Genomic DNA, 26,202 nt, shown 5'->3' on the forward strand with positions numbered 1-26,202 from the left:
AGCATACTGAGCATCTTCCTCTTTGACACCATGTCTGAAATCCCACGTGATCTGTCAAATACTAATGCATGAAAATCCTAACCTCAAAAAAATCACCCTTTACATTAAGGTACTAAAAAAAGTACAAAAAATTTACATAATGGGTGAACTTTGTATAGGGCGGTTAAATAAAGCCAGAATTTTCAAATTTAACTTAAAAAGAAATCGGGTGCAAAATGATGAGGCCAAAAAAAAAAAAAATGGAAAAACCATCCAGCAGGACATATTTACCGATTGGGACAATATAGAACTCAACTGAAAGGTATTTGGGAGTAGAATACGAATATGGTATAAACAACTAAAACTGTGCAAAGTTCGTCCGGGCCGAATGTTGGGAACCCAAGGCCATAGATTCTGCTAAAAATTTATACAAAATAAATTAAGTTGAAGGGCATTATTTTATTCTATATACCAAACTTCTGTCAAACAAGCAACAATTAAAGCTTCTAGAAACCGAACAAGGACTGGTTTATATGAGAGCTATATCAGATTATTGACCGATTCGGACCGTACTTGGCACATTTGTTGAAAGTCATAACAAAATACTACATGGTCAACTGCAGCCAATTCGGATAGAAATTGCGGCTTCCAGTGGCTCAAGAAGTCAAATCGGGAGATCGGTTTATATGGGAGCTATATCAGGTTATAGACGGATTTAGACCATACTTAACACATTTTTTGATAGTCATAATCAAATAATTTTTTGATAGTCATACAAATCGGGAGATTGGTTTATATGGGAGCTATATCTGAATCTTCTCCACAAAGAAGTGTAAAAACATCTCCACAAAGAGGTGTCCCACTGAGGCACGCCGTTCAGATACGGCTATAAACGGGAGGTCCCTTATCATTGAGCTTAAAACATGAATCGGACAACACTGATTGATATGTGAGAAGTTTGCCCCTGTTCCTTAATGGAATGTTCATGGGCAAAATTTGCAATATGTGAATCTGAGCCGATATGACCCATTTCCAATCCCCAACGACCTACATCAAAATTAAGTATCTGTGCAAAATTTCAAGCGGCTAGCTTTACTCGTTCGACGGTTATCGTGATTTCGACAGACGGACGGACGGACGTAGCTAAATCGACTCAGAACGCCCATTCTATGATTTTGGGTATAAAAACTGGGTCCAAGTACTTAGGAGACAGCCCAGGCCCCAAAAAAAGCGCCTAAAATCAAGAGTGGGCCGATCAGGACAATATGGAACTCAAGTGAAAGGTTTTCGGGAGTAGACTACGAATATGGTATTAAAAATTGGGTCCGCCCAGGCCTAAAACCGCCCCAAAAGTAGCGCCCAAAATCAAAAGTGGACCTATCGGGACAATCAGAGTCTCAAAGGTATTTGGGAATAGGGTATTAATATGATATTTAAAATTATGTCCAAGTACCTAGGGAGGCGTCCAAAGCCCAAAACCACCCCAAAAATACCATAAAAAATCGAAGTGGACCTATCGGGACAGTAAGCGACTTAAGTGAAAGGTTTTCGGGAGTAGAATACGAATATGGTGTCCTAAAATTGGATCAAAATAATTTGGGCGTCGTCGCAAGAGTGGAGCCCAAAATAAGAAGTGGAACGATCGAAACAATAGAGGACCCCAATGAACGGTATTCGAGAGTAGCGTATGAATATGAGTTTAAAACATGGATTCAAGTATCTAAAAAGCCGTCCCAAGCCCAATACCGCCATAAATCAAAAGACCGATCGGGACCATATGGGATTCCAATGAAATGTATTCTAGTAGAACATGATTATCGAATATTACAAATTGGGGTTATTACCAAGGGCCAGCCCCACAACCGCCCCAAGTGGGCATATTAGACCATCATTAGATGAAAATGGTTTTAAAAATGAGGTTCAAGTGATAGGTGGTTGCCTACCCCTCAAAACACCTTCAAAAATGTGAATATTTGTCAATCATGGCTGAATGGGGTTCAATATAAGGAATTTAGTAGTAGGAAAACAAATTGTACTGGAGGGATACATATGGCTGTAAGTAAGAATCTTGTTTTTCGGGTGGTGCTAATGAAGGCGCAGCAGAGCGGGCCGGGTACAGCTAGTATAATAATAGCATGTAAAAAGCTAAGTTCGGCCTGGCCAAATCTTGGAAACCCATCACCATGGATTCCGCTAAAATATGGGAGCTATATCTGGTTATAGACCGATGTGGACCATACTCAGTACAATTGTAGAGAGTCATAACATAACACTACGTATTATGTAACACTATAATTGCGGCTAGTAAGGGCTCAATAAGTCAAATCGGGAGATCGGTTTATATGGGACCTATATCAGGTTCTTGACGGATTTGGACGGTACTTGGCACAGTTGTTGTAAGTCGTAACGGACCACCGTCAAGATGTCAAATCGGGAGATCGATTTATATGGGAGCTATATCCAAATCTGAACCGATATGGCTCAATTGCAATCTCCAAAGACATACGTCAATATTGAGTAACTGTGCAAAATTTTAAGCGGCTAGCTTTATGCGTTCGACCGCTATTGTGATTTCGACAGACAGACAGGCGCACATGGCTAGATCGACTAAGGATTTCGAGACGATCCAGAATTTATATACTATATGAACTATATAAACTAAATCAACTAATTTCATTTTGTGTCATTTTTACGCAGAATCCATGGTGGTGGAAATCGGACCACAAGATTTGGTAGCCCGAACAATTTTTGAAACACCGAGATGACCAACTTTAACCTAGGTCCTTGAAATTTTACTCACGATCTCGCTAACACCTAAACTCTAACCATTTTAAATTTCTATTGATATCTCTTCGTGTAACAGCCATGTTGGCTTGCGAATCCTTCAATGTTGGAATCCGATGCTGCTAACTACGATGTTCTTTGCCGCGGGTGAAGGTGAAGAGCTAGACAGTTCAGGTCACAAGTTTCATCCGATCGTCTTAAAATTGTGTGCAGGCATCTTTTTTGTAAACAGATTCTCACAAAACTGGGCATAAATGATAACCTTCTGACTCTCGACTTTCCTGTTATTTGGATGTAGCTTCCATATATAAAGTCTATGTCAGCACATTTATCGATTTTCCCAAAATTTTACAGATTTTCGTTTGAACCGGTTTGAGGTTAGCTATAGCTCCCAGATATACGGTAAAAATGTTAGTGCTATATCAACGGAATTAAAATTTTACACCAAAGTTTTTCTTATGACTCTTCTGATCACAGATGAATTTCTTAGAAATCGGTTCAGAATTAGATATAGCTCCCATATATACACATAACCCGATTTTCATTTCTGGAGCCTTTGCAAGCATAAAAATCAACTGATTCTTTTAAGCTATCCACAATTTTTATACCCTCCACGATAGGATGGTTTAAATCGGATCATAACCTGATATAGCTATCATATAAACCGATCTTAAGGCCTTGACTTCTTGAGCATCAAGAGGGCGCAATTCTTATCCGATTTGGCTGAAAATTTGCACGTTGTGTTTTGATATCACTTCCAACAAGTATGGTTTTAATCGGTTCATAGCCGGATATAGCTGCCATATAAACGATCGGAATAAAGCTAGACGATTGAAATTTTGCACAAATATATCTTATTAATGTAGGTCGGTTGGGATTGTAAATGGATCAAATCGGTCGATTTTTTAATATAGCTACCATATAAACCGATCTGGGATCTTGACTTCTTGACCCACTAGAAGGCACAATTCTCATCCGACTTGGCTGAAAATTTGCACTTTGTGTTTTGGTATCACTTCTAATAACTGTGCTAAGTATAATTTAAATCGGTCGATAACCTGATATAGCTGCCATATATACCGATCTTGGATCTTGACTTCTTGACCCTATAGAGGGCGCAATTCTCATCTGATTTGGCTGAAAGATTGCATGAACTTGTTTGTTATGATTTCCAACAGCTGTACTAAGTATGGTTCAAATCGACCTATAACCTGATACAGCTACCATATAAACCGATTTTGGATTTTGACTTCTTGAGCCAATAGAGGGCGCAATTCTCATTCGATTTGGCCGAAAATTTGCATGAACTTGTTTGTTATCATTTCCAACAACTGCGCAAAGTATGGTTCAAATCAGTCTATAGCCTGATATAGCTGCCATATAAACCGATCTGGGATCTTGACATCTTAAGCCTCTAGAAGCCGCAATTCTAATGCTATTTTGCTGAAATTTTGTACAACGGATTCTCCCATGCCCTTCAATATACATGTCCAATATAGTTTAAAATCGATTTATAGCCCGATACAGCTTCCATATGAACCTATCTCCCGATTATGCTTCTTGAGCTGCAAGGCGCCATTCTTATCCGAATGGATTGAAATATTACCCAATGACTGCTACTATGTTCTTCAACATTCAATTCACTTATGGTCCGAATCGAACTATTACTTGATATATCTCCAACAGCATAACAATTCTTTTCTTTCTATCCCTGTTTGCCTAAAAGTAACTCGACAATTGCGATCCATGATGGAGGGTATATAAGATTCGACTCGGACGAACTTAGCACTTCATCACTTGTTTCTTCTGCAAATACCACAATTTGTATAGATTAAGCTAAAACTCTGATTTAGCTAAAACTCCCATATATTCGGCAAACATTTAGTGATTTGTACACCAATCTTCACCATGAATTAGCATGCATTCTGCTATAACTCACTTCATATATGGATTTTGGTTGAAATTCTTCATTTCAAATTTTAATTTCGTAGACTTAGCATGCATGCACTATGTGATGTAGGGTATCAAAAGGTCGGCTATGCCCGACTTTGGCCCGATATGTTTTTGAAAGTTTTAAATGGCCTATATTTAAGTTGCTTTCACAGTAATAATTGGTTTTTTTGTTTGTTTGTGTAGTTCGTTAGCCATCCACCAACTGCTAGAGTGGTGAAGATTGCTGCAGCTCCTGCTATTGCTGCTGCACCTGCCATCGCTGCGGCCCCTGCCATTGCGGCTGCACCTGCCATCTCATATGCTGCAGCTCCTGCCATTGCAGCCGCTCCTGCCATTGCAGCCGCTCCTGCCATTGCTGCTGCTCCCGCCATTTCATATGCTGCTGCTCCCTCCATTTCATATGCTGCTGCTGCTCCCGCAATAGCTGCTGCCCCCGCCATCTCATATGCTGCGGCTCCCGCAATTGCTGCCGCCCCTGCAATTGCTGCCGCTCCTGCCATCTCCTATGCTGCTGCCCCGGCAATAAGTTATGCTGCTGCTGCTCCAGCGATTTCATATTCTGCGCCCGCTGTCTCTTATAAAGCTGTTGCAGCCGCTCCTGCCATAAGTTATGCTGCTGCCGCCCCTGCAATATCCTTGGGCTATGGCTTTGGAGGCGGTTTTGGCTATGGAAAGGGTCATCACAAATAAATCAAATAAAAACTATTTAACGTCAATTATTTTCGCCAAGTGAAAGGACATGCCAGCTAACCATAATAACGATGAAGTAAAGCAAAAAAACTCTCTTTACAAAGGAACCCTAAAAAAAACTTGTAAAAACCAAATTAAAAAAAAAAACAAATGCGCGAAGTGAAAATACACTGCACCACAGTAAAGGTGTGTGTAGTTGGTATTTACAACACAGTCATTGTTGTTGGAAGCAACGCATTTTAATGTATCAACTATTGGGAACATGTTTTTTATTTAAAGATTTTTTATATTGCTTTTTATTATTTACTAACTTTACTGAAAGGATATTTAGAACGATTACGAAAATACACACATCATAACGGAGATATTATTAGCAAGCTTTGTGCACAATTTTACTAATATTTATAAATTGTGAATTAAAAAATAAATTAACAAAAAATTTTTTTTTCTCATAGGCTTATTGTATGTAACATATGTGCCAATGATCAGAGTGTTAAAATAAAAGTTTAAGAAAAAGTCATTATTATTTAGGAAAATTTTTTAGATTTTCAAATCAATTTTAAAAAGTTCATACGAAAAACAAAAAATTAAAAAAAATTCCCCTTATTTCACTATTGCAATGATTATTTGTGTAAAATATATTTTCATATTTGCAAAATAGTAGTATTTAAAATTTTTTTTTTTATATAATATATTAACGTCTGAATTTTTCTTAATAAGACAACTTTCCGTTTTTTTGTTATATTTTAAATAAATGCAAAGAAGCTATTTGCTTCATAAAATTCAAAGGCCTGCGCAAGACCACTCATTTTTGCTTTCAAGATACACTTACAATATTAGAGTGTATCAAGAACTGAACTCAACATTGTATGAGACAAGTGAGAACTGAGTAAAACAGATAACAAGACATCAAGGCAACGAGATGAGTGAATGCAACAAAAACAAAACCCTTAAGCAAAAATAACTATTGATTCAGATGTCAGTGAGTGCACGTTGTACAATGCATGTATTCTGGCACATTTTCTAGTACGAAAATTGTATGAAGGCAACGTAGTTAATTTGGCAACGGCATGCGTAAACACACACACACAAACATGCGTAGCGAATCATTTAGATAAATGATAGCAGACGAGCTCGTTTAAGAGTCGTAGACGATTTCCCTATTGCACAGTGGGAGAAAATTGAAAAAAACTATTAAACAAGTAAAACGTCGTTAAGTTCGGTAGGGCCGAACTTTGGATACCCAACACCTCGGGTATATATGTAAACCACCTTTCGTGAAAATCCGGTGAAAAATGCATACCTTATGCCCCAAAGCAGCTATATCGAAATATGTTCCGATTTGGACCAAATATTACTAAGTACAAGTCATTGTTCAATTGTGTATAACAAAATATTGGTCTATTTGGTAGGTATATCTATAAATAAACCGATCTGAACCATATACCACACGGATGTCGAAAAGCCTAATATAAGTTACTGTGTCAAAATTCAGTGAAATCGGATTATAAATGCGCCTTTTATGGGGCCAAAACCTTAAATCAAGAGATCGGTCTATAAAACAGCTATATCCAAATCCGGACCTATGTTTGCCATATTGCAGAAGTATGTTGAGGGGGTTAACTTAACTCACTGTCCCAGATTTCGGCAATATCGGACATTAAATGCGGCTTTTATGGGCCCAAAGCCCTAAATCAAGAGATCGGTCTATATGGCAGCTATATTCAAATTTGAACCGATCTGTTCCAAATTGAAAAAGGATGTGGAAGGTCGGAATACAACTAATTGTCCCAAATTTCGGCGACATCTGACAATAAATGCGCCTTTTATGGGCTCAAAACCTTAAATCGAGAGATAGGTCTATATGGCAGCTATATCCAAATCTGGACCGATCTGGGAAAAATTGAGGAAGGATGTCAAAGGGCCTAACACAACTCAATGTCCCAAATTTCGTCGACATCGGACAATAAATGCGCCTTTTATGGGTGGGCTCAAAACCTTAAATCGAGAGATCGGTCTATATGGCACCTATATTCAAATCTGAACCGATGCAAGATTGCAGAATTATGTCGAGGGGCTTAACTTAACCCACTGTCCCAAATTTCGGCGACATCGGACTCTAAATGCACCTTTTATACCCCGAAAGTCTTAAAATGAGAGATCGGTATATATGAAAGCTATATGCAAATCTGGACCGATTTGGGCTAAATTGAAGAAGGATGTCCAAGGGCCTAACACAACTCACTGTCCCAAATTTCAGCAACATCGGATAATAAATGTGGATTTTATGGGCCTTAGACCCTAAATCGGAGGATGGGTCTATATGGCAGCTATATCCAAATCTGAACCCATCTGGGTCAAATTGAAAAAAGATGTCGAAGGTCTTAACACAACTCACTGTCCCAAATTTCGGCGACATCGGATAATAAATGTGGCTTTTATGGACCTAAGACCCTAAATCGGAGGATGTGTCTATATGGCAGCTATATCCAAATCTGAACCCATCTGGGCCAAATTTAAAAAAGAAGTCGAAGGTCTTAACACAACTCACCGTCCCAAATTTCGGCAACATCGGAGAATAAATGCGCCCTTTATGGGCCCGAAACCTTAAATCGAGAGATCGGTCTATATGGCAGCTATATTCAAATCTGAACCGATCTGGGCCAAATTGAAGAAAGATGTCGAAGAGCCTAACACAACTCACTGTCCCAAATTTCAGCAAAATCGGATAACAAATGTGGCTTTTATGGTCCCAAGACACTAAATCGGCGGATCGGTCTATATGACAGCTATATCCAAATCTGGACCGATCTGGGCCAAATTGAAGAAGGATGTCCAAGGGCCTAACACAACTCACTGTCCCAAATTTCAGCAAAATCGGATAATAAATGTGGCTTTTATGGGCATAAGACCCTAAATAGGAGGATGGGTCTATATGGGGGCTATATCAAGATATAGTCCAATATAGCCCATCTTCGAACTTAACCTGCTTATGGACAAAAAAAGAATCTGTGCAAAGTTTCAGCTCAATATCTATATTTGTAAAGATTGTAGCGTGATTTCAAGAGACAGACGGACGGTCTTAGATTTTTACGCTGATCAAGAATTTCGATGTGTTGCAAACGGAATGAATACACCCCCATCCTTCGGTGGTGGGTGTAAAAATATGTCGCGTGAAAACGGGCAGAGAACTCGTGATCTCGTTAACACCTGTGTGCACAATATTTCAAGGCCCTAGGTTGTCCGGGCGCCTTTTGGCAGGCCCCTAAAAATTGGTCACCTCGATATTTCGAAAAATTGTTCGGACTGCCAAACCTTCTTTAATGGTCTGATTTTCAATTTTTTTTACTGGATAGTGCTAAAAAATCACTACAAAAAAGTACGCCATATTTCCACTGATTTCGGAGACATTCGACTTTATTATTTTTTTGTGCAATTTAGACTGAGACTAAAGCTTCTAGGAACCGAACAAGCATGTTCGAGAGACCGGTTTTCATGTGAACTATGTCAGATTATAAACTGATTTGGTTCGTATTTGGCACAGTTATTGGAAGCCTTAACAGAACACCGCATGCAAAATGTCAGCCAAATCGGGACAAAATTGCGGATTGTAAGGACTCAATATGTCAAATCGGCAGATCGGTTTATACGGAGGCTAGACCAGGTTATTGACCGATTTGGATCATACTCGGCACAGTTGTTAAAAGTCACAACAGAACAGTACATGTAAATTTTTTAGACAAATCGGACAAAAACTGCGGCATTCAAAGGTCCAAGAAATCAAAAACTGCGGCATGTAAAGGTCCAAGAAACCAGGAAATCGTTTTATATGAAAGCTATATCTAAATCTGATTCGATATGGCCCATTTGCGATCTACCACGACCTACATAAATATTAAGTATCTATGCAAAATTTCAAGCGGCTAGCTTTACGCATTACACATCATCATGATCTCGACAGACATACGAACAGACATGGTAGATCGACTCAGATCAAGAATAATATTTTATGTGGTCTTAGACGAATATTTCGTGGTGTTACAAATGGAATGACTACATTAGTATACCCCCATCCTATGGTTACCCACCGCCAAAAACGAAGAAGAGAAAAAAAAACGGATCCCTCCATGTCGACGGCCCCCGCAAACGTTTTAAGGACCTGGAATGCACTCTCTATAAAGAGTGCGAACATTGATTTGTATATTTTTATACCCAACACCGTAGGATAAGGGGTATACCCATTTAGTCATTCCGTTTGCAACATATCGAAATATCAATTTCCGACCTTAGGTTAGGTTATGTTAGGTCAAAAAGAGGTTGCAGATATTAATCCGCCCCATGCCACTATGGACATACACCTAAGCTAGTAATCGGCTTGTTGTGCGCTCTAAAAACTATAAAGTAACCTCTAAAAAGAAAATTTTAAGTTAGGAATTTCGATCCTTAAATGTTCTCAATACCACTCCCCTAAGTTGGTTCATGGTTGATATTGTGTCTCCACCTTAGTACCGGTATCTGTTGGACGCGAAAGCCGGGCAATGACAATGGAAATGCTCCAACGTCTCATCATCTTCCCCGCATGCCCTACACATGCTATCACTTGCCGCACCGATTTTACAGAAGTGAGCTCGTAGTCCTATGTATCCCGTTATGATACCAATAGCAGTATAGCTTCCTTTCAGTAATAGACTCTTTTCTCTTCTGGATCACGATCTGGATCACCCCATATGATTTTCGCCGTCCTACCGACCGTTTCGCTGTTCCACAATGTTGTATGTGCCCACTCCCTTAACTCGGACTGCGTCGACCCGAAAGGCTTTGGGTTAACCAAGTTTATTGACGGTAGTCCTCTGGCCTTCACCGCCAAATCGTCTGCCCTTTCATTTCCCCTTTCTCCGTTATGGCCCGGCAGCCAAACGATGCGGATTTTCCCATCCTCAGAGAAGGCGTCAATTTCCTTCTTACACTGCAAGACTGTTCGTGAGCTTACTGTCCTGGTTGTTATTGCCCTTATGGCAATTTTACTATCGGTTAAGATGTTCACACTCGACGTCCTCACGTTAGCACCACACCACTTCATGCATTCCATGATCGCCCGGATCTCCACCTGCAGGACCGCATTATGGTCAGGCAGTCTAAAACGGATCTCAGTCCCTGGGTTCTCAATGTAAACCCCCAGGCCCACTCTGTCTTCTAGCTTTGATCCATCCGTATACCATGATCTTCCAGATGGCCTTAGTATTGCCATCAATCCACTGTGAGAAAATCCGACATGTACTTTATACACAAACCAACATGGACAGACAGACGGACATAGCTAAATCGAAATAGAATCAGAAAGTGATTTTGAGTCGATCGGTATACTTATAAATGGGTTTTTCTCTCTTCCATCTGGGAGTTACAAACAACTGCACTTTGGGGCACCTTTTGTGGGCCTTAGAACGTAAATCGGGAGATTGGTATTGGTATTAGGCAGTCCACTGTGTTTATGGTCCCAAGAACTTAAATTGGGAGATCGGTATATATGACAGATATATCCGAATCCGGACAGATGTGGGCCGTATGGAACAGGGATGTCGAGGAGCCTAACGCAACTCATTGTGTCTAATTTAATCAAAACCGCTTATGAATTCGCCTTTAATGCGCCTAAAACCTTAAATAGGTAGATCGGTAGCGACATCCAAATCCGGACCGATCTGGGCTTTACAAAATAAGTATGCCAAGAGGGCTAACAACCCACTATCCCAAATTTCAGTGAAATATCCCAAATATGCCTTTAATGGACCTAAGACCTTTACTCGTCAAAACGGTCTATATGGGGGTTATATCCAGATATAGCGCATCGTCGAACTTAACCTGCCTATATACCCCCATCCTTCGGTCAAGGGTATATGTTTCGGGAGATGTTTCGTGAAATTTATAGAGTGTTGCTAGTCTTAAAAGCTTTGGCATGGATACCAAACAATTTTTCAAATCCTGAATCCATATTTGATAGACTATGGGACAGCAATCCAAATCTTTCAACCAACGACTGGAAGATTGGATGAGCCGGGAGACATGCGGTATACGTATTTAGCTCCGGCTTCCTCGAAAACCTTAACAAATCTAAGGGAGTTGAATCCCACGAATTAAACATGGGGCAACTTAAGATAATAGAAGCGTCCACATCGCCAAACCTGGTGGATTGCTGAAACAATGCAAAACTTTTTACATTGATCAATAGAGGATGGAAAGGCCCCGAGACGGGACGATCTTGCACTTTAGAGAAATGTTTCTTGGAACCCTTGGTTGGTTTTTTGAAAGACTTTTTCAAATATAGAGGACCTCTATCAAGTAATGGACCGATTTGGACAGTAATTGTCACAAAAAAGTCCATTATTTGAGGCAAATCGGATATTAATTTCGCAAGATGCTTATGAAGTGAAATCTGAAGATTGGTTTATATGGCAGCTATATCAGGTTATAAACCGATTAGCATCATACTAGCCACATTTGTGGAAGTCATAACTAACTACCTCATGCGAAATTTCCATATCGAGTGGTAATTGCCCATTCTAGAGGCTCAAGAAGTCAATTCTGATGATCGGTTTATATGGCAGCTATATCGGATTATAAGCCGATTTGCACCCAATCCCATGCAAAATGTCAGCTAAATCGGAAAACAATTTCGCCCTCTAGAGCCCTTGGCTTATAAACCGGCAAGAGACCAAAAGTTGAGGTCTCAAACCACGTATCATGTATTGGTATTAAAATGTAGTTGTGAGACCGCTACGTAGTGTTGTGATCGGCCGGCTCCAAAGGATGACTTATTTGTACACCACAGCAGCATTTAGGACAACCACAACTGATGTACTGAATTGAATGCTTCACCAAGTGTCTCTGGACATTGTGATATAACCAATTGCTGCGACTACAGATAAAAGGTAGAGATATCCATCTCTATGGTCAAGCAGTGCAGACTCATCCTCTATGGTCAAGCAGTGCAGACCCATCCTATGAAGAAATACATCTCGATTGGAACGCATCGATATTGTCATTTTTAGTACAAAACCAGTAAGGAAGGGCAAAAGTCGGGCGGAACCGACTGTATAATACCCTACACCTACACTATAAGTATAATGTGGGAGCTATATTCAATTCTGAACCAATTTTGATAGATCTCGGCGATCAAATACGGTCAAACAGTAATAACTACGGTTGACAAATGACAACATTTTTGCAAATGACCCAAAATCTGACGAATATATATATATGGGAGCTATACCAAATTCTGAACTGATTTCAAGCAAACTTTTCAGATTATGTGGTAGTCGTCGGAGAAAGCGTGGTGTAAACTTTTGGGAAGATTGGTCAAATAATGCGCTTGCAGCGGCTCTTGGGGTGAAAATCTGCCGATATACATATATGACAGCTATATCTAAATCTTAGCCGATTTCTATGAAATTCGCCAGTAATATCGAGAGTCATAGGAAAATCCTTCCTGCCGAATTTCGAGAGAAGCGAAGAAACAAAAGACCATTTTATTGCAATATTACTGCAAATCGGATTAACATATATATGGGAGCTATATCTAAATTTGAATCGATTTCGAGTAACCTTCTCAGATACTGTCAAAGTCATTGAAGAAATCGTTGTACGAAGTTTGGGGAAGATGGGTCAATAAATGGGCTTGCAGTGGCTCTAGGAGTAAAAATGGGGCGATATATATGTATATATAGGGTTGCCCAAAAAGTAATTGCGGATTTTTTAAAAGAAAGTAAATGCATTTTTAATAAAACTTAGAATTAACTTTAATCAAATATACTTTTTTACACTTTTTTTCTAAAGCAAGCTAAAAGTAACAGCTGATAACTGACAGAAGAAAGAATGCAATTACAGAGTCACAAGCTGTGAAAAAATTTGTCAACGGCGACTATATGAAAAATCCGCAATTACTTTTTGGGCAACCCAATATATATGTATATATATGAGAGCTATATCTTAATCTGAACCGATTTCCATGAAATTCACCAGTAATAATTTGAGAGTCAAGAGAATCCTTCCTAACAAATTTCAAGAGAATCGGTTAAACAATGACCATTATTACTGCAAATCGGACGAATATATATATGGAAGCTATATCCAAATCTGAACCGATTTCTATGAAAATAACCGGTAATTTCGGGAGTCATAAGAAAATCCTTGCTGCCAAATTTCGAGAGAATCGGTTAACAAATGGCCATTTTATTGCAGTATTACTGCAAATCGGACGAATATATATATGGGAGCTATATCCAAATCTGAACCGATTTTTTCTTAACTTTAATAGGCTTCGTCTCTAAGCCGAAGAACATGCCCATACCAAATTTGAAGACGATCGGATGAAAACTGCGACCTGTACTTTGTACACAAATTAACATGGACAGATGTACAGACGGACGGACAGACAGACGGACATAGCTAAATCGAATCAGAAAGTGATTCTGTGTCGATCGGTATACTTACCAATGGCTCTATCTCTCTTCCTTCTGGGTGTTACAAACTAATTCACTAAGTTATAATACCCTGTACCACATTAGTGGTGTAGGGTATAAATACAATTAACTACCAATGTAAAGGAGTTTATGCTGCTATTTTGCTTACAAAAAGTGACAAATTTTTCAATGTTTACCTTCACAAATCGAAACCAATCAACCAAGGACATTGACGCAATCGCCAGTCGTTAGAAATAGCAAACAATCCTATTTGGTTTGTTGCAACATCCACATTAAAACTGTAAAGGGAGCCAGCACAAGTGGGCAATCTCTATTTGGGGCTAATGTGTGTGGTCAGTGCATTTGACAGAGAAGACAATCGTTTATGGTGCTAATTAAAGAAAAATGCATCCAAGCACTTAAGTAGATCAAAAATCATTTATTCGCATCGTTTTTAACAGATTTTCCTTCCTTGTTAAGCAAAGTTTATTTATTTTTTTGTCAATGTCATGTCTGTCCATTTGTCCAGATGCTCATTAACATTGACAATTTAGGTGAATAGTTAGCGATGGTTTAGATTTTAAGTGCATTGAAATTCTGCTATAAAAGTATGAACAAATCCATGGTTAATTACAGTAAAGCAATAGACGTCAACAGAACATTTTCACATTCTGCCACCAAGAAAAATGAAACTTGTGGTAAGAGCATACTGTGGACTGAAAAATAAATTTAAAGTTTATATGCGGCACTTTGCAGATCCTTGTCTCTTTGATCGCTGCTGCTTTTGCAGCACCTGGAGGATTATATGGAGGTTTCGGAGGCCATGGTGGTCTTTCTTATGCTGCTCCTGCCATTAGCTACGCCGCCGCTGCACCGGCTGTCAGTTATGCTGCTCCGGCGGTGTCTTATGCAGCTCCTGCTATAGCTGCTGCTCCTGCGGTGTCGTATGCGGCACCCGCTGTAAGCTATGCTGCTCCCGCCGTTCAAGTTGCCGCAGCCCCAGCTGTTGTGAAGGCCGTTGCTGCTCCAGCTCCTAGCAGTTATGCAACTTTTACCTCTGTAAGTGGCAATATCTAAGTTCAATAATATTAGAAACAAGTAAGGAAGGGCAAAAGTCATGCGGTGCCGGCAGTATAATACACCACACCTTCCCTATAAGTACAATGTGGGAGCTATATCCAATTCTAAACCAATTTGGATGGACCTCGACGGATGTTTTCCGATGGGCTATTAAACAATCCGTATCAAATTTCGAGCAAATGTATTCAAACTGTAATAACTACGGTTGACAAATGACAACATCATTGAAAATTACCCAAAATCTGACGAACATTTATATGGGAGCTATATCTAAATCTGAACCGATTTCGAGCAAATTTCCCACATAATGTGGCAGTCGTAGACGAAAGCGTTGTGCAAAATTTTGGCAAGATTGGTCAAACAATGCGCTTGCAGTGGCTCTTGGAGAGAAAATCTGGCGACATACATATATGACAGCTATATCTAAATCTGGGCCGATTTCTATGAAATCCGCCAGTAATGTCGAAAGTCATAGGAAAATATCTCCTGCCAAATTTCGATAGAATCGGTTAACAAATGACCATTTTATTGCAATATTAATGCAAATCGGACGAACATATATATGGGAGCTATACCTAAATCTGAACCGATTTCGAGCAAAGTTTATAGATACTGTGGCAGTCGTCGAGAAAAGCTTTGTGTAAAATTTTGGTAAGAAGGGTCAATATGCGCTTTCTGTGACTCTGGTAGTTATGCGCTTTCTGTGACTCTGGTAGTGCGCTTTCTGTGACTCTGGTAGTTAAAATCGGGCGATATATATATATATGAGAGCTATATCTATATCTGAACAGATTTCAATGAAATGTCGAGAGTAAAGAGAATATCCTTCCTGCCAAATTTCGAGAGAATCGGTTACAAAATGACAATTTTATTGCAATATTACTGCAAATCGGACGAACATATATATCGCAGCTATATCTAAATCTGAACCGATTTCGAGCAAACTTTATAGATATTGTGGAATTCGACAAGGAAAAATCTGTACGAAGTTTTAGGAAGATTGGTCAACAAATGAGCTTGCAGTGGCTCTAGGAGTGAAAATCGGGCTATATATATATATATATATATATATATATATATATTTATATATATAGCCCGATTTCCATGATATGAACCGATTTCCATGAAATTCGACAATAATGTCAAAAGTCATAATAAATTCCTAACTGCCAAATTTCGAGAGAATCGGTAAACAAATGACCATTTTATTGCATTATTACTGCAAATCGGACGTATGTATATATGGGAGTTATATCCAAATCTGAGTCGATTTTTTCCAATTTCAATAGGCTTCGTCTCTAGGCCGAAAAACATGCCTGTACTAAATTTTAAGACGATCGGATGAAAACTGTGACCTGTACTTTGTACACAAAATAACATGGACAGACAGACGGGCAGACAGACGGACAGACAGACAGACACACACATAGATAGATAGACAGACAGACAGACATAGCTAAATCGAATCAGAATGTGATTCTGGGTCGATCGGTATACTTATCAATTTGTCTATTTCTCTTCTTTCTGGGTGTAGGGTATAAAAATACCACACGTTTATTCCAATATCAAGAACTCGGGTTCGGTATATATGGTACATTCTAGGTACATTTGTTGGCTATCAAATCAAAACATCTCATGCGAAATTTCAGCTAATTCAGATAAGAATTGCGCCCTCTAGAGGCCCAAGAAGTGAAAATCAAAAATCGACAGCTATATCAAAACATGGACCTATATGGCATTACCAATCCTAACCGACCTACACTAAAAGCAAGTATTGGTGCAAAATTTCAAGCGCCTAGCTTCACTTCTTCTAAATTGGCGTGTTTTCGACTCATAGGCAGACAGGCAGAGGGAAGGGTGGACATGGCTAGATCTTTTTAAAATAAAATTTTATGACAATCAAGATATACCATGCATATTCTTTGTAGGGTCGAGAATGGATATTTCGTTATGTTACAAATAGAGTGGCATCATGAATATTTCCTCATCCTTCGGTGGTGGGTATAAAAAATTAATTTGAAATTAATTTCAATGTGGAGGGTATAGAGGATTCCAACTAACCGAATTTAGTTTGCTTTTATTTGTAATCAATAACAGCATCCTCTATTTTTTTTCCTAGGTTGTTAATCATCCAGCCTCCGTAAAGACGGTAGCTATTGCAGCTCCTGCTCCAGCTATTAAAGTTGCAGCTGCCGCTCCAGTAGCTGTTGCTGCTGCTCCTGCCGTTTCATATGCAGCTCCTGCAGTTTCCTATGCAGCTCCCGCAGTTTCCTATGCCGCTCCTGCTGTATCCTACGCTGCTCCTGCTATTGCCGCTGCTCCCGCCATCTCTCTGGGATATGGTCATGGATATGGCCATGGCTTCGGAGGTTACCACCATTAATAACAGTCACTTTGAAGGTTTTAGACATACAAACAGCCGCCGTTTAAACATTTGCTTCAAAATCATTTCATATACACATGTAGTCAGTTATATTGATTTACTTTAGTATTTATATAAGGAAACGAGGAAGAGAAAAATTCTTCGTTAGCCAACGAACAGAGAAGAAGTTGGCAAGGAAGAGACCGCAGTTTGGGAGTTATCGTCAAGAGAAACGCCGTTGATCAGCACTTGATGTTAAGAACATTTTAAGCAGAAAGAATCAAATATTTTAGGTATTGTAGAAAATTCAAATCCAACATTTACTCAATAATTAATAATTTATTTATTAAATGCTCTAATTTTATGTTTTCACTATTAACCCATGATAGATGATAGATGGCAAAGAAAAAAGTTCAAGAAGAGAAATGTTATGAAATTATTAAACCAAAATAAATACATGGAGCTTTTTTCATAAAATTTACATCATTGCGTACAAAATAGAAAGATTCTAGAAATCCTTCTGTCCCTTTGACATGGATAACAAGTAAAAAGGCGTAAAGTTCGGGCGGGCCGAACTTTGGATACCCACCACCTCGGGTATATAAGTATACTACCTTTCGTCATTATTCGGTGAAAAAGGCATAACTTATGCCACCATAGCAGCTATATCGAAGTATGGCCCGATTTGGACTGTGTCAAATTTCAGTGAAACCGGATTATAAATGGGCCCAAACTTAAAATCGAAAGATCGGTCTATATGGCAGTTTCGACATCCCTAAATTAAAGAGGGGATGTCGAAGGGCCTAACACAAATCATTGTCCCAAATTTCGGCGAAATCGGATAATAAATACGCCTCTCAGGGGGCTAAGTTTTTAAATCGAGAGATCGGTCTATATGGCAGCTTTATCCAAATCTGGACCGATCTGGGCCAAACTAAACAAGTAAAAAGGCATTAAGTTCGGCCGGGCCGAACTTTGGATACCCACCACCTCGGGTATACATGTAAATCCCTTTTAACACAATCTGGTGAAAATTGGATAACTTAAGCACCCAAATTCGGCACGGACATTGAGTGGTCTAATATATATAAGTCATTATTCAATTTTGTAGAGCAAAATTTTGTTTTTTTTTTGGCAGCTATATCCAAATATAAACCGATCTGAACCATATTAAGGTCGGAAATCGCAAGGCTCACAAAAACTCACCGTTTCAAATTTCAACGAAATCGGGTAATAAATAAAGATTTTGTAGGCTTCAGTCCCCTTATCGGCAGATCGGTCTATATGGCAGCTATATCTAAATATAGTCCGATCAGAAACACATTTGGGTCCTGTATCAGGAGGCCTTAAACTCCTCATTAGGTCGGATGTCGGGAAGCTAAAAATAACTCACTGTTTTAAATGTGAGCGAAATCGGTTAAAAAATAAAACATTTATGGGCTTCAAACCCCTTATCGGCAGATCTGTTTATATGACAGCTATATATAAGTATTATCCGATCTGTACCATATTTGGGTTGGATGTCGAGAGACCTAAAGCTACGCTCTGTTCCAAATTTCAGCGAAATTGGATAAAAACTAGAGCATTTATGGGCATTAGACCCTTTATCGGGAGATCGGTGTATATGGCAGCTATATCTAACTATAGTCCGATCTGAACCATATTTAGGTCAAATGTAGGTAGGCTTAAAATAACCCACTGTTTTAAATTTCATCGAAATCGGGTAATAAATAAAGCTTTTATGGGCTTCAGACCCTTTTTCGTCAGATCGGTATATATGGCAGCTACATATAAATATAATCCGATTTGAACCATATTTGGGTCAGATATCGATAAGCCTTAAACTACTTACTGTTTCAAATTTCAGCGAAATCGGTTAAAAAATAAAACATTTGAGTCGATACACAGTTAAAATAATATTGAACAAGTAAGAGCGTGCTAAGTTCGGCCAGGCCGAATTTTATATACCCTCCACCATGGATCGCATCTGTCGAGTTCTTTGCGCAGTATCTCTTTTTAGGCAAACAAAGAAAAACGAATAAGGACGGAGGAGGAGGAGCTATATCAGGTTATAGTCCAATTGGGCGCAAGAAGCAAAATCAGGAGATCGGTTTATATGGGAGCTGTATCAAACTATAGATAGATTCAGACCAAATTGCACATGTATGAGGCTCAAGAAGATATTAAAAATTTTAGCCAAATCGGTCAAAGATTGTGGCTTTCAGGAGCTCAAGAATTCAAATTGGGAGATCGGTTTATATGGGAGCTTTATCAGCTTATAGGCTTATTTGGGCCGTAATTAGCACAGTTGTTAAAAGTTGTAACAAATCACTACACGCAAAATTTCAGCCAAATCGGACAAAAATTGCGGCTTCCAGGGGCTCAAGAAGTCAAAACGGAAGATCGGTTTGCAGGGTATCAAATGAAAGGTATTGGAAAATAGAATACGAATATGGTATTAAAATTTGGGTCTAAGCACCCATCGGGCCGCTCCAACCCCAAAATCCCCCTTAACAGATATATGGGACGTTCATGTCAATATGGGCCTTCAATGAAAGGTATTCGGGAGTAGATTACGAATCTGGCATAACAAATCAGATCGTAGCATAGGGGGTCACCCTACCTCCCAAAACGCCTTAAATGGGCGCATCGGTTTTTTTGTTTGATCCGTAGAATCAAAAACGTCAGAACCGATTTTATTAAAATGTTCACAGAACTTTGTCTGGAAGGAAACATAAGCTATGTAATTTTTAGATATCGGATTGAGGCGGTCACTCCCTCTTACCCCAACATCGCTATCCAAAATCAAAAGTGGACCGATAGACACAATATTGGTATCTACTGAAAGGTATTGGAGAGTAGAAAAATAATATCAACCCAAAAATCCTCCAAACAGATATATTCGACGTTCCTATCAATATGGGACTCAAATGAAAAGTATTCGGCATTAGATTACAAATACGGCATAAAAAATTAGGTCCAGCTAATGGAAGGTCGCCCCACCCCCACATACCCCCAAATGGGCATAGTAGCCGACCATGGCTATATGAGATTCATATGAAAGGTTTTTAGGAATAGATTACGAATATGACAATAAAATTTGCGTTTAAGTCCAAGTGGCGCTTTTCCTCTTAAAAATACGTCAAATAGGTTAATTGACCCATTATAACAATATGGGACTCATATGAAAGGTATTTTAGAGTAGAAAAAGAACTTTATATCCAATTTTGGATCCAAGTGTTTTTGGGAATATGAAGTTCAATTTAGGGGGTGCTTTAGAACGTCACCCCCTAAACTGAACTTCATTGTCGACTATGGCAAATTGGAGCTCAAATCAACGATATTTGGGAGTAAAGAACGAATTTGATATCTATTTTCAGGGCAAAGTACCGGTGGCCGCCTCAACCCCAAAAACACCCTCCAAACGGTTCATATTTACCGACCATGGCAATATGGGGCTCAAATTAAAGGGATTTGGGAGTGTTGCACGAATTTGATATCCATATTTGAGTCGAAATGTCTGAGCAGCCATCGCTCCCCTAAAAAGCACTTCTCATTGCCCTAATTTTTGAAAACACCAGATCTCGGAGATTGATTATGCGATTCGTTAGAATTTTTTTGCACTCTTACAGTCACCAAGGAGTGTAAGAAGGAGATTAAAGCCTTCTCTGAGGATGGCACAATCCGCATCGTTTGGGTGCCGGGCCATAACGGAGTAAGGGGGAATGAAAGGGCAGACGATTTGGCAGTGAAGGCCAGAGGACTGCCGCCGTGGTTACCCCGAAGCCTTTCGGGTCGACGCAGTTCGATGTAACACTGTAAGCATGGAACACTGTGGAACAGTGAAACACTCGGTAGGACGACGAAAATCTTATGGCGTGATCCGAATCGTGAGAGGACGAGGCTATTACTGAATGGAAGTTAGAAAGGGTTTAGTATAACTTTTGGTGTTATAATGGGGCACATAAGACTACGAGCTCACTTATGCAAAATCGGTGCGTTGATAGCATATGTAGGGCACGTGGAGAAGATGATGAGACGTTGGAGCATTTCCCAAAAAGTAAAATTTTCTTTTTCGAGGGCGCACAACAAGCCGATTACTAGCTTAGGTGTATGTCTATAGTGGCATGGGGCAGATTAATATCTGCACCCTCTTTTCAACCTAACCTACCGTAACCTAGAGTCACCAAAAACAAAATATGGTTTCTATTGTTGTAGTCTGGTACCTTGGGGCCGCCCAAATTACGACAATTCAGTGTCATAGGCGGCATAGGCGTACATATGCTACAATGGCACGAATTCGATATTCACATTTAGGGCGAAGTGTCCCCACCCTAAAAAAGATATTAGAGAGTTAAAGAAGGCGCAGTGGAGCGGGCCCGCTTCGGCTAGTTTACCATATTTTTGACTTGTAGAAAATTTGGTATGTTTTTGGTCGGGTTAGGTAGGAGTTTTCTTAAATTTTGGTAGAAAATATTTTTTTTGAGTGGCAATACGGAACAGGACATATTGGATTGCCAGCTCACTTATGGAAAATCAGTGCGGCAAGTGATATGATGTGTAGGGCATGTGAAAAATATGATAAGACGTTGGAGTATTTCCTATGTCATTGCCCGTCTTTCGCGGCTAACAGAGACCGGTATATAGGTGGGGACACAATACAGCACAACTTAGGGGCGTGGTATGGAAAACAAGGAAGAATTTTGTAAGTAGCACGGAATTCCTTAGTTAGATTTTCTGTTTTGAGGTAACTTTTTAGTATTAAGAGCGCACAACAAGCCGATTACTGGCTTAGGTGTATGTCCATAGTGGCATGGGGCGGATAAATATCCGCAACCTCTTTTCCACCTTACCTAACCGATCCTCACAAAATTTGTCACTAAGGTTTCTCTTCTTTATCACTGGTAAATTTAATAGAAATCTGTTCAGAGTTAGATATACCTCCCATATATAAGTATCTCCCGATTTTCACCTTTAAGCCCTATGCTAACATAATTATCAACCGATCTTCTCATTATTTTGCACTAGGATTTTTCTATACCAATATTTCTGGATTTTGATAGAAATTTTACATTTCAAATGTAACCTTCTAAAACTTAACCAGCATGCCCAGTGTGATGTAGGGTATCAAAAGGTCGGCTTGGCTCGACTTTACCTTGTTTACCTGTTTTGTCCTAACAATTTTTTGAATTAAATTTTTTTGTTGAGGCATTTTTTTGTTTCTTTGTCCGGAGTCGAGATAATTTTCTCGACTCCGACTTCAAGCAAAATGGCTCGACCCAACTCCAAAACTCCGAATCCGCAGTCCCTGGTAAGCGTAGCCGCCTATGATGCTTAACGCCTGAGTACAAATCCTAGCAAGAGCATCAGAAAAAATTTTCAGCTGTGGTTATCCCCCCTAAAGCTGGCGACATTTGTCCCCAAAGAGGGGTCGCACTGCGCCACGCCGTTCGGACTTGACTATTGAAAGAAGGTTCATTATCATTGAGCTTAAAACTGGAATCGGATAGCACTCATTGACAACTGAGAAGTTTGGCTCTGTTCATGAGCAATTTTCAATTGCAACTAATACGGAATGAATTTTATTTAAATTTCAATGGGTCAAATACGTTCTTTCATCACAAAAATACATTGATAGACAGACATGGCTTGATAAGCTTAGAAAGTTATTATGGGACGATAGATATGTTTATCAAGGGATTTGTCTTTTCCACTTGGTGGTGTTAAAAACAAATGCACTAAAATTTAAATACCAGCCACACAATAGTGGCGTAGGTTATGAAAATTGCCATTGTACTCATCCGTAGATATGATTTATGAGTACATAGACCAAGTCACGTTACTAAATGACTGTTTTTTGAAATTGTTATACATTTAATTAATAGCTTTAAAATCGAATCGAAGAATTCTGAATATTTAAAAACAAACTTAACTAACAGAATTCCATGAATTTTTGTACGTTTTGGGATTAAGAATTTCGCTAAAATAAGTTACCTGATCTTTTTGTCTGCACTTGACTATAAATTCCCACGTAATTTTTATATCCACCACCACAGGACGGAGGTATATTCATTATGTCACTCCGTTTGCAACAATCGAATTATCGTTTTCCAATCCCCCAAGCATATGCATTCTGAATCCTCATAAAATTGTAAGACCAACTAGCCATGTCCGTATGTCTGTCCACCGTCCACCTTCTGTGGTGAGCCCCGTGGCACTTGGTGAGTTATGTAACGAGCCTCAATGGCCGTACCGAGTGGGGTTCAGATCCAAATATATCTGTAAATAGCTGTAATACAATATATACCCATTTGAGATTTAAGGTCTTGGGCCCATATAGAGTATTTATTATTCATTTTTGTTGAAATCTGGCACAGTGAGTTGTCAACAGCCGTTCCGAGTAAGTTTCAGTAAGGACTATATATGGATATTGCTGCCATAACTGCCGATCACCCCATTTAAGGTCTTGGCCTCATAAAAACCCGTTAATAACTCTATTTCACTGAAGTGGTTCGCGCAGTGATTTGTGTTAGACCCCATCGTCCATCGTACCGAGTTTGGTTAAGATCCTACCATATTTCTTTGTAGCTACTATGGGTTCGTTAATTGTGCATTTTTACCGGATTTTTCCGAAAATCGGTTAAAATATGTATATGTAAATATCGATAGTGGTGGGAATCTATAATTCGGCCCGGCCGAACTTAATGACTTTTTACATGTTTCACTTGGTTTGCCAGCCTTTCTTATCATTTAGTAAATGCTAGGGGTTATTATCGTAGACAAGTACAATTACAACATTATAAAATGTTCGCACTTGTTGTAATGTTATATGTATCTTAATGAAATTGTCATCTATTGTGTAACAACGTTGTTGTTAGGGATTGCAGTTGGGTATTTGGCGTTTAAGCGCGGCCGTGCTGAATCTTACATACCCTCGTTCTTTGTATGACTTTTTCAAATATATACGAAATACATCAAGTCACGATCCGATATGGACCGTAGTTGCCATGATTACTGCAAACTCAAATTTTGCCAATGAACATTCCACTAAGAAACAGGGGCAAACTTCTGACATATAAATGAGTGCAGTCCGATTCAAGTTTTAAGGTCAATGATAAGGGACCTCCTTTTTATAGCCGAGTCCGTACGGCGTGCCGCAGTTCTACACCTCTTGGGAGAAAAGTTTTTACATGGCTTAGATTCTGACAAATGATACCAGCAACGCTGAAAATTTTCTTCGATGGTCTCCCCAGGATTCGAACCCTGGTATTCAGCGTCACAGGCGGACATGCTAACCTCTGCGCTACGGTGGCCTCCTTGCCATGACTAAAATGTCATCCAAAACGGACATTTATTGCGCCCTCTAGAGGCTCAAGAAGTCAAATCGAGCTATCGCTCTATATAGGAGCAATATCAGCTTATGGCACGACTGTTGGAAGTCGATACAAAATTTAACGTGTAAAATTTCAGCGTGATCAAGTCAACTCTCAGTATTGCTAGAGATATACTTCACAGTGAAGTGGGCTACTGAAAGTGGTCTAGGGGTAAATCTTTGCAAAGCAGTAGTTATTTTCAGCAGGAGATACAAGTTATCCACAGTGGCACCTGCCTCCTTGGTGCCTTGGTTGGAGTTGTCTTTCTAGCCCTTTCCAAAATGTTGAGTTTGAAGTTCAATTTCCCGTCCAGCAAAACGACTCGCTTGTAGATATATAGGGCAAGAAAGACAACTCCTGCCCTATATATCTACAAGCGAGTCATGCACTGGGTATATACTGCAGTTGTCAGAGCCCATAATGCTATTGTATATGGTTGTTGCTATTGTAGCAGTGTGTTGTGTCCCTTCTTTCGTCTGCTTGATTCTGTTGAGTATACAGATCCAGGAATTCAGCTACTAATATGGGTTGTATCCAGAGGGATCTGGGTCTGAGACGAGTGGGTCTGGCTGGGCAGTTAAATAGCTGACGTGTGGTCCCTGGCCACAATCGGGACACACATCCTGCACATTGGCATAAATCCTGTTGAGGCGGTTGCATCTTCTGGCCAGAACCACTCTGGCTTTACGATCCAGAAGATGCAAGATGATGTTTGCCGGGGGAGGTCAATTTCTTTAAGGACCTCATTCCGCCGGTAGCATTTCACCGCATCTGCTACTGTGTCTGCATGAATATGTGTTTAGCCCCGCTCGATATACCGCTTGAGCCAGAGGTTCTCTCTTTTAGCGCTGGACCTCATACTCTAGATCATTTATATCAGTGATGGGCACACTAACATTATTGAAAAGATCAAACTGTGTTTGTGTGACTTACATCAAACAACAACTTAATGAAAAATCTTTGAAATAGACGCAGCCGAATAAAGCCACACGAAGTTGTTTACATTGTCCACGTCCTTCCAGTCTTTTTCCATATTCCCGCGGGCATCGAAATTTATGCCCGAATGTGTATACTGCACATCTATGATGTACATCCAGCCTTCTGGTTGATGGGTACCTATCCACAAGATGGTGATTTGGAGGCTCTCTGCGATAACAGCCCAGAAGATATTGCTTAGACAGCATGTACTCGTGTCTTTGCACGGGTAGGATCTTTGTCTCCTGATGGAGGTGGTCCACGTGAGAACTGAGGAGACAGTCCGTTGCATTTTGAAGAGCGTCATCTTACAAATCTGAATATTATTCCAGCGCTTGTCACAAAGCTCACGAGACCACACTGGCCGTGCATAACTTACCACAGACCGACCAAATGCATTGTACGAGGTCTATAAGGTTTCTTTGTCAGCACCCCAAGTGCTGCCGGCAAGTGACTTGAGGACCTTGTTTCTACTTTTTACTTTATCGCGAATTGCTGTGGCATGTAAGGAGAATTTGTAAGAGCTGTCAAATGTTACACCAAGGATTTTGGG

The 26,202-nt window shown here is 39.6% G+C and overlaps 2 protein-coding genes across 2 annotated transcripts in view; one reads left to right on the forward strand and one right to left on the reverse strand.

Moving 5' to 3' along the window:
- The window catches only part of LOC106088126 (uncharacterized), a 527,532-nt gene that overhangs the window by 129,025 nt on the left and 372,305 nt on the right, over window positions 1-26,202 (reverse strand). The gene's annotated exons all lie outside the window — the stretch shown is intronic.
- The window catches only part of LOC106088114 (ice-structuring glycoprotein-like), a 45,388-nt gene that overhangs the window by 1,964 nt on the left and 17,222 nt on the right, over window positions 1-26,202 (forward strand). Inside the window, exons 3-6 of the mRNA XM_059368248.1 lie at window positions 4,900-5,362; window positions 14,680-14,918; window positions 17,059-17,308; window positions 25,697-25,804. Coding sequence (XP_059224231.1) covers window positions 4,900-5,362; window positions 14,680-14,918; window positions 17,059-17,308; window positions 25,697-25,804 — 1,060 coding nt within the window. The remainder of the gene's footprint in view (window positions 1-4,899; window positions 5,363-14,679; window positions 14,919-17,058; window positions 17,309-25,696; window positions 25,805-26,202) is intronic.

This window comes from Stomoxys calcitrans, chromosome 1 (assembly GCF_963082655.1).
Source record: "Stomoxys calcitrans chromosome 1, idStoCalc2.1, whole genome shotgun sequence".
Taxonomy (NCBI): Eukaryota; Metazoa; Arthropoda; class Insecta; order Diptera; family Muscidae; genus Stomoxys; species Stomoxys calcitrans.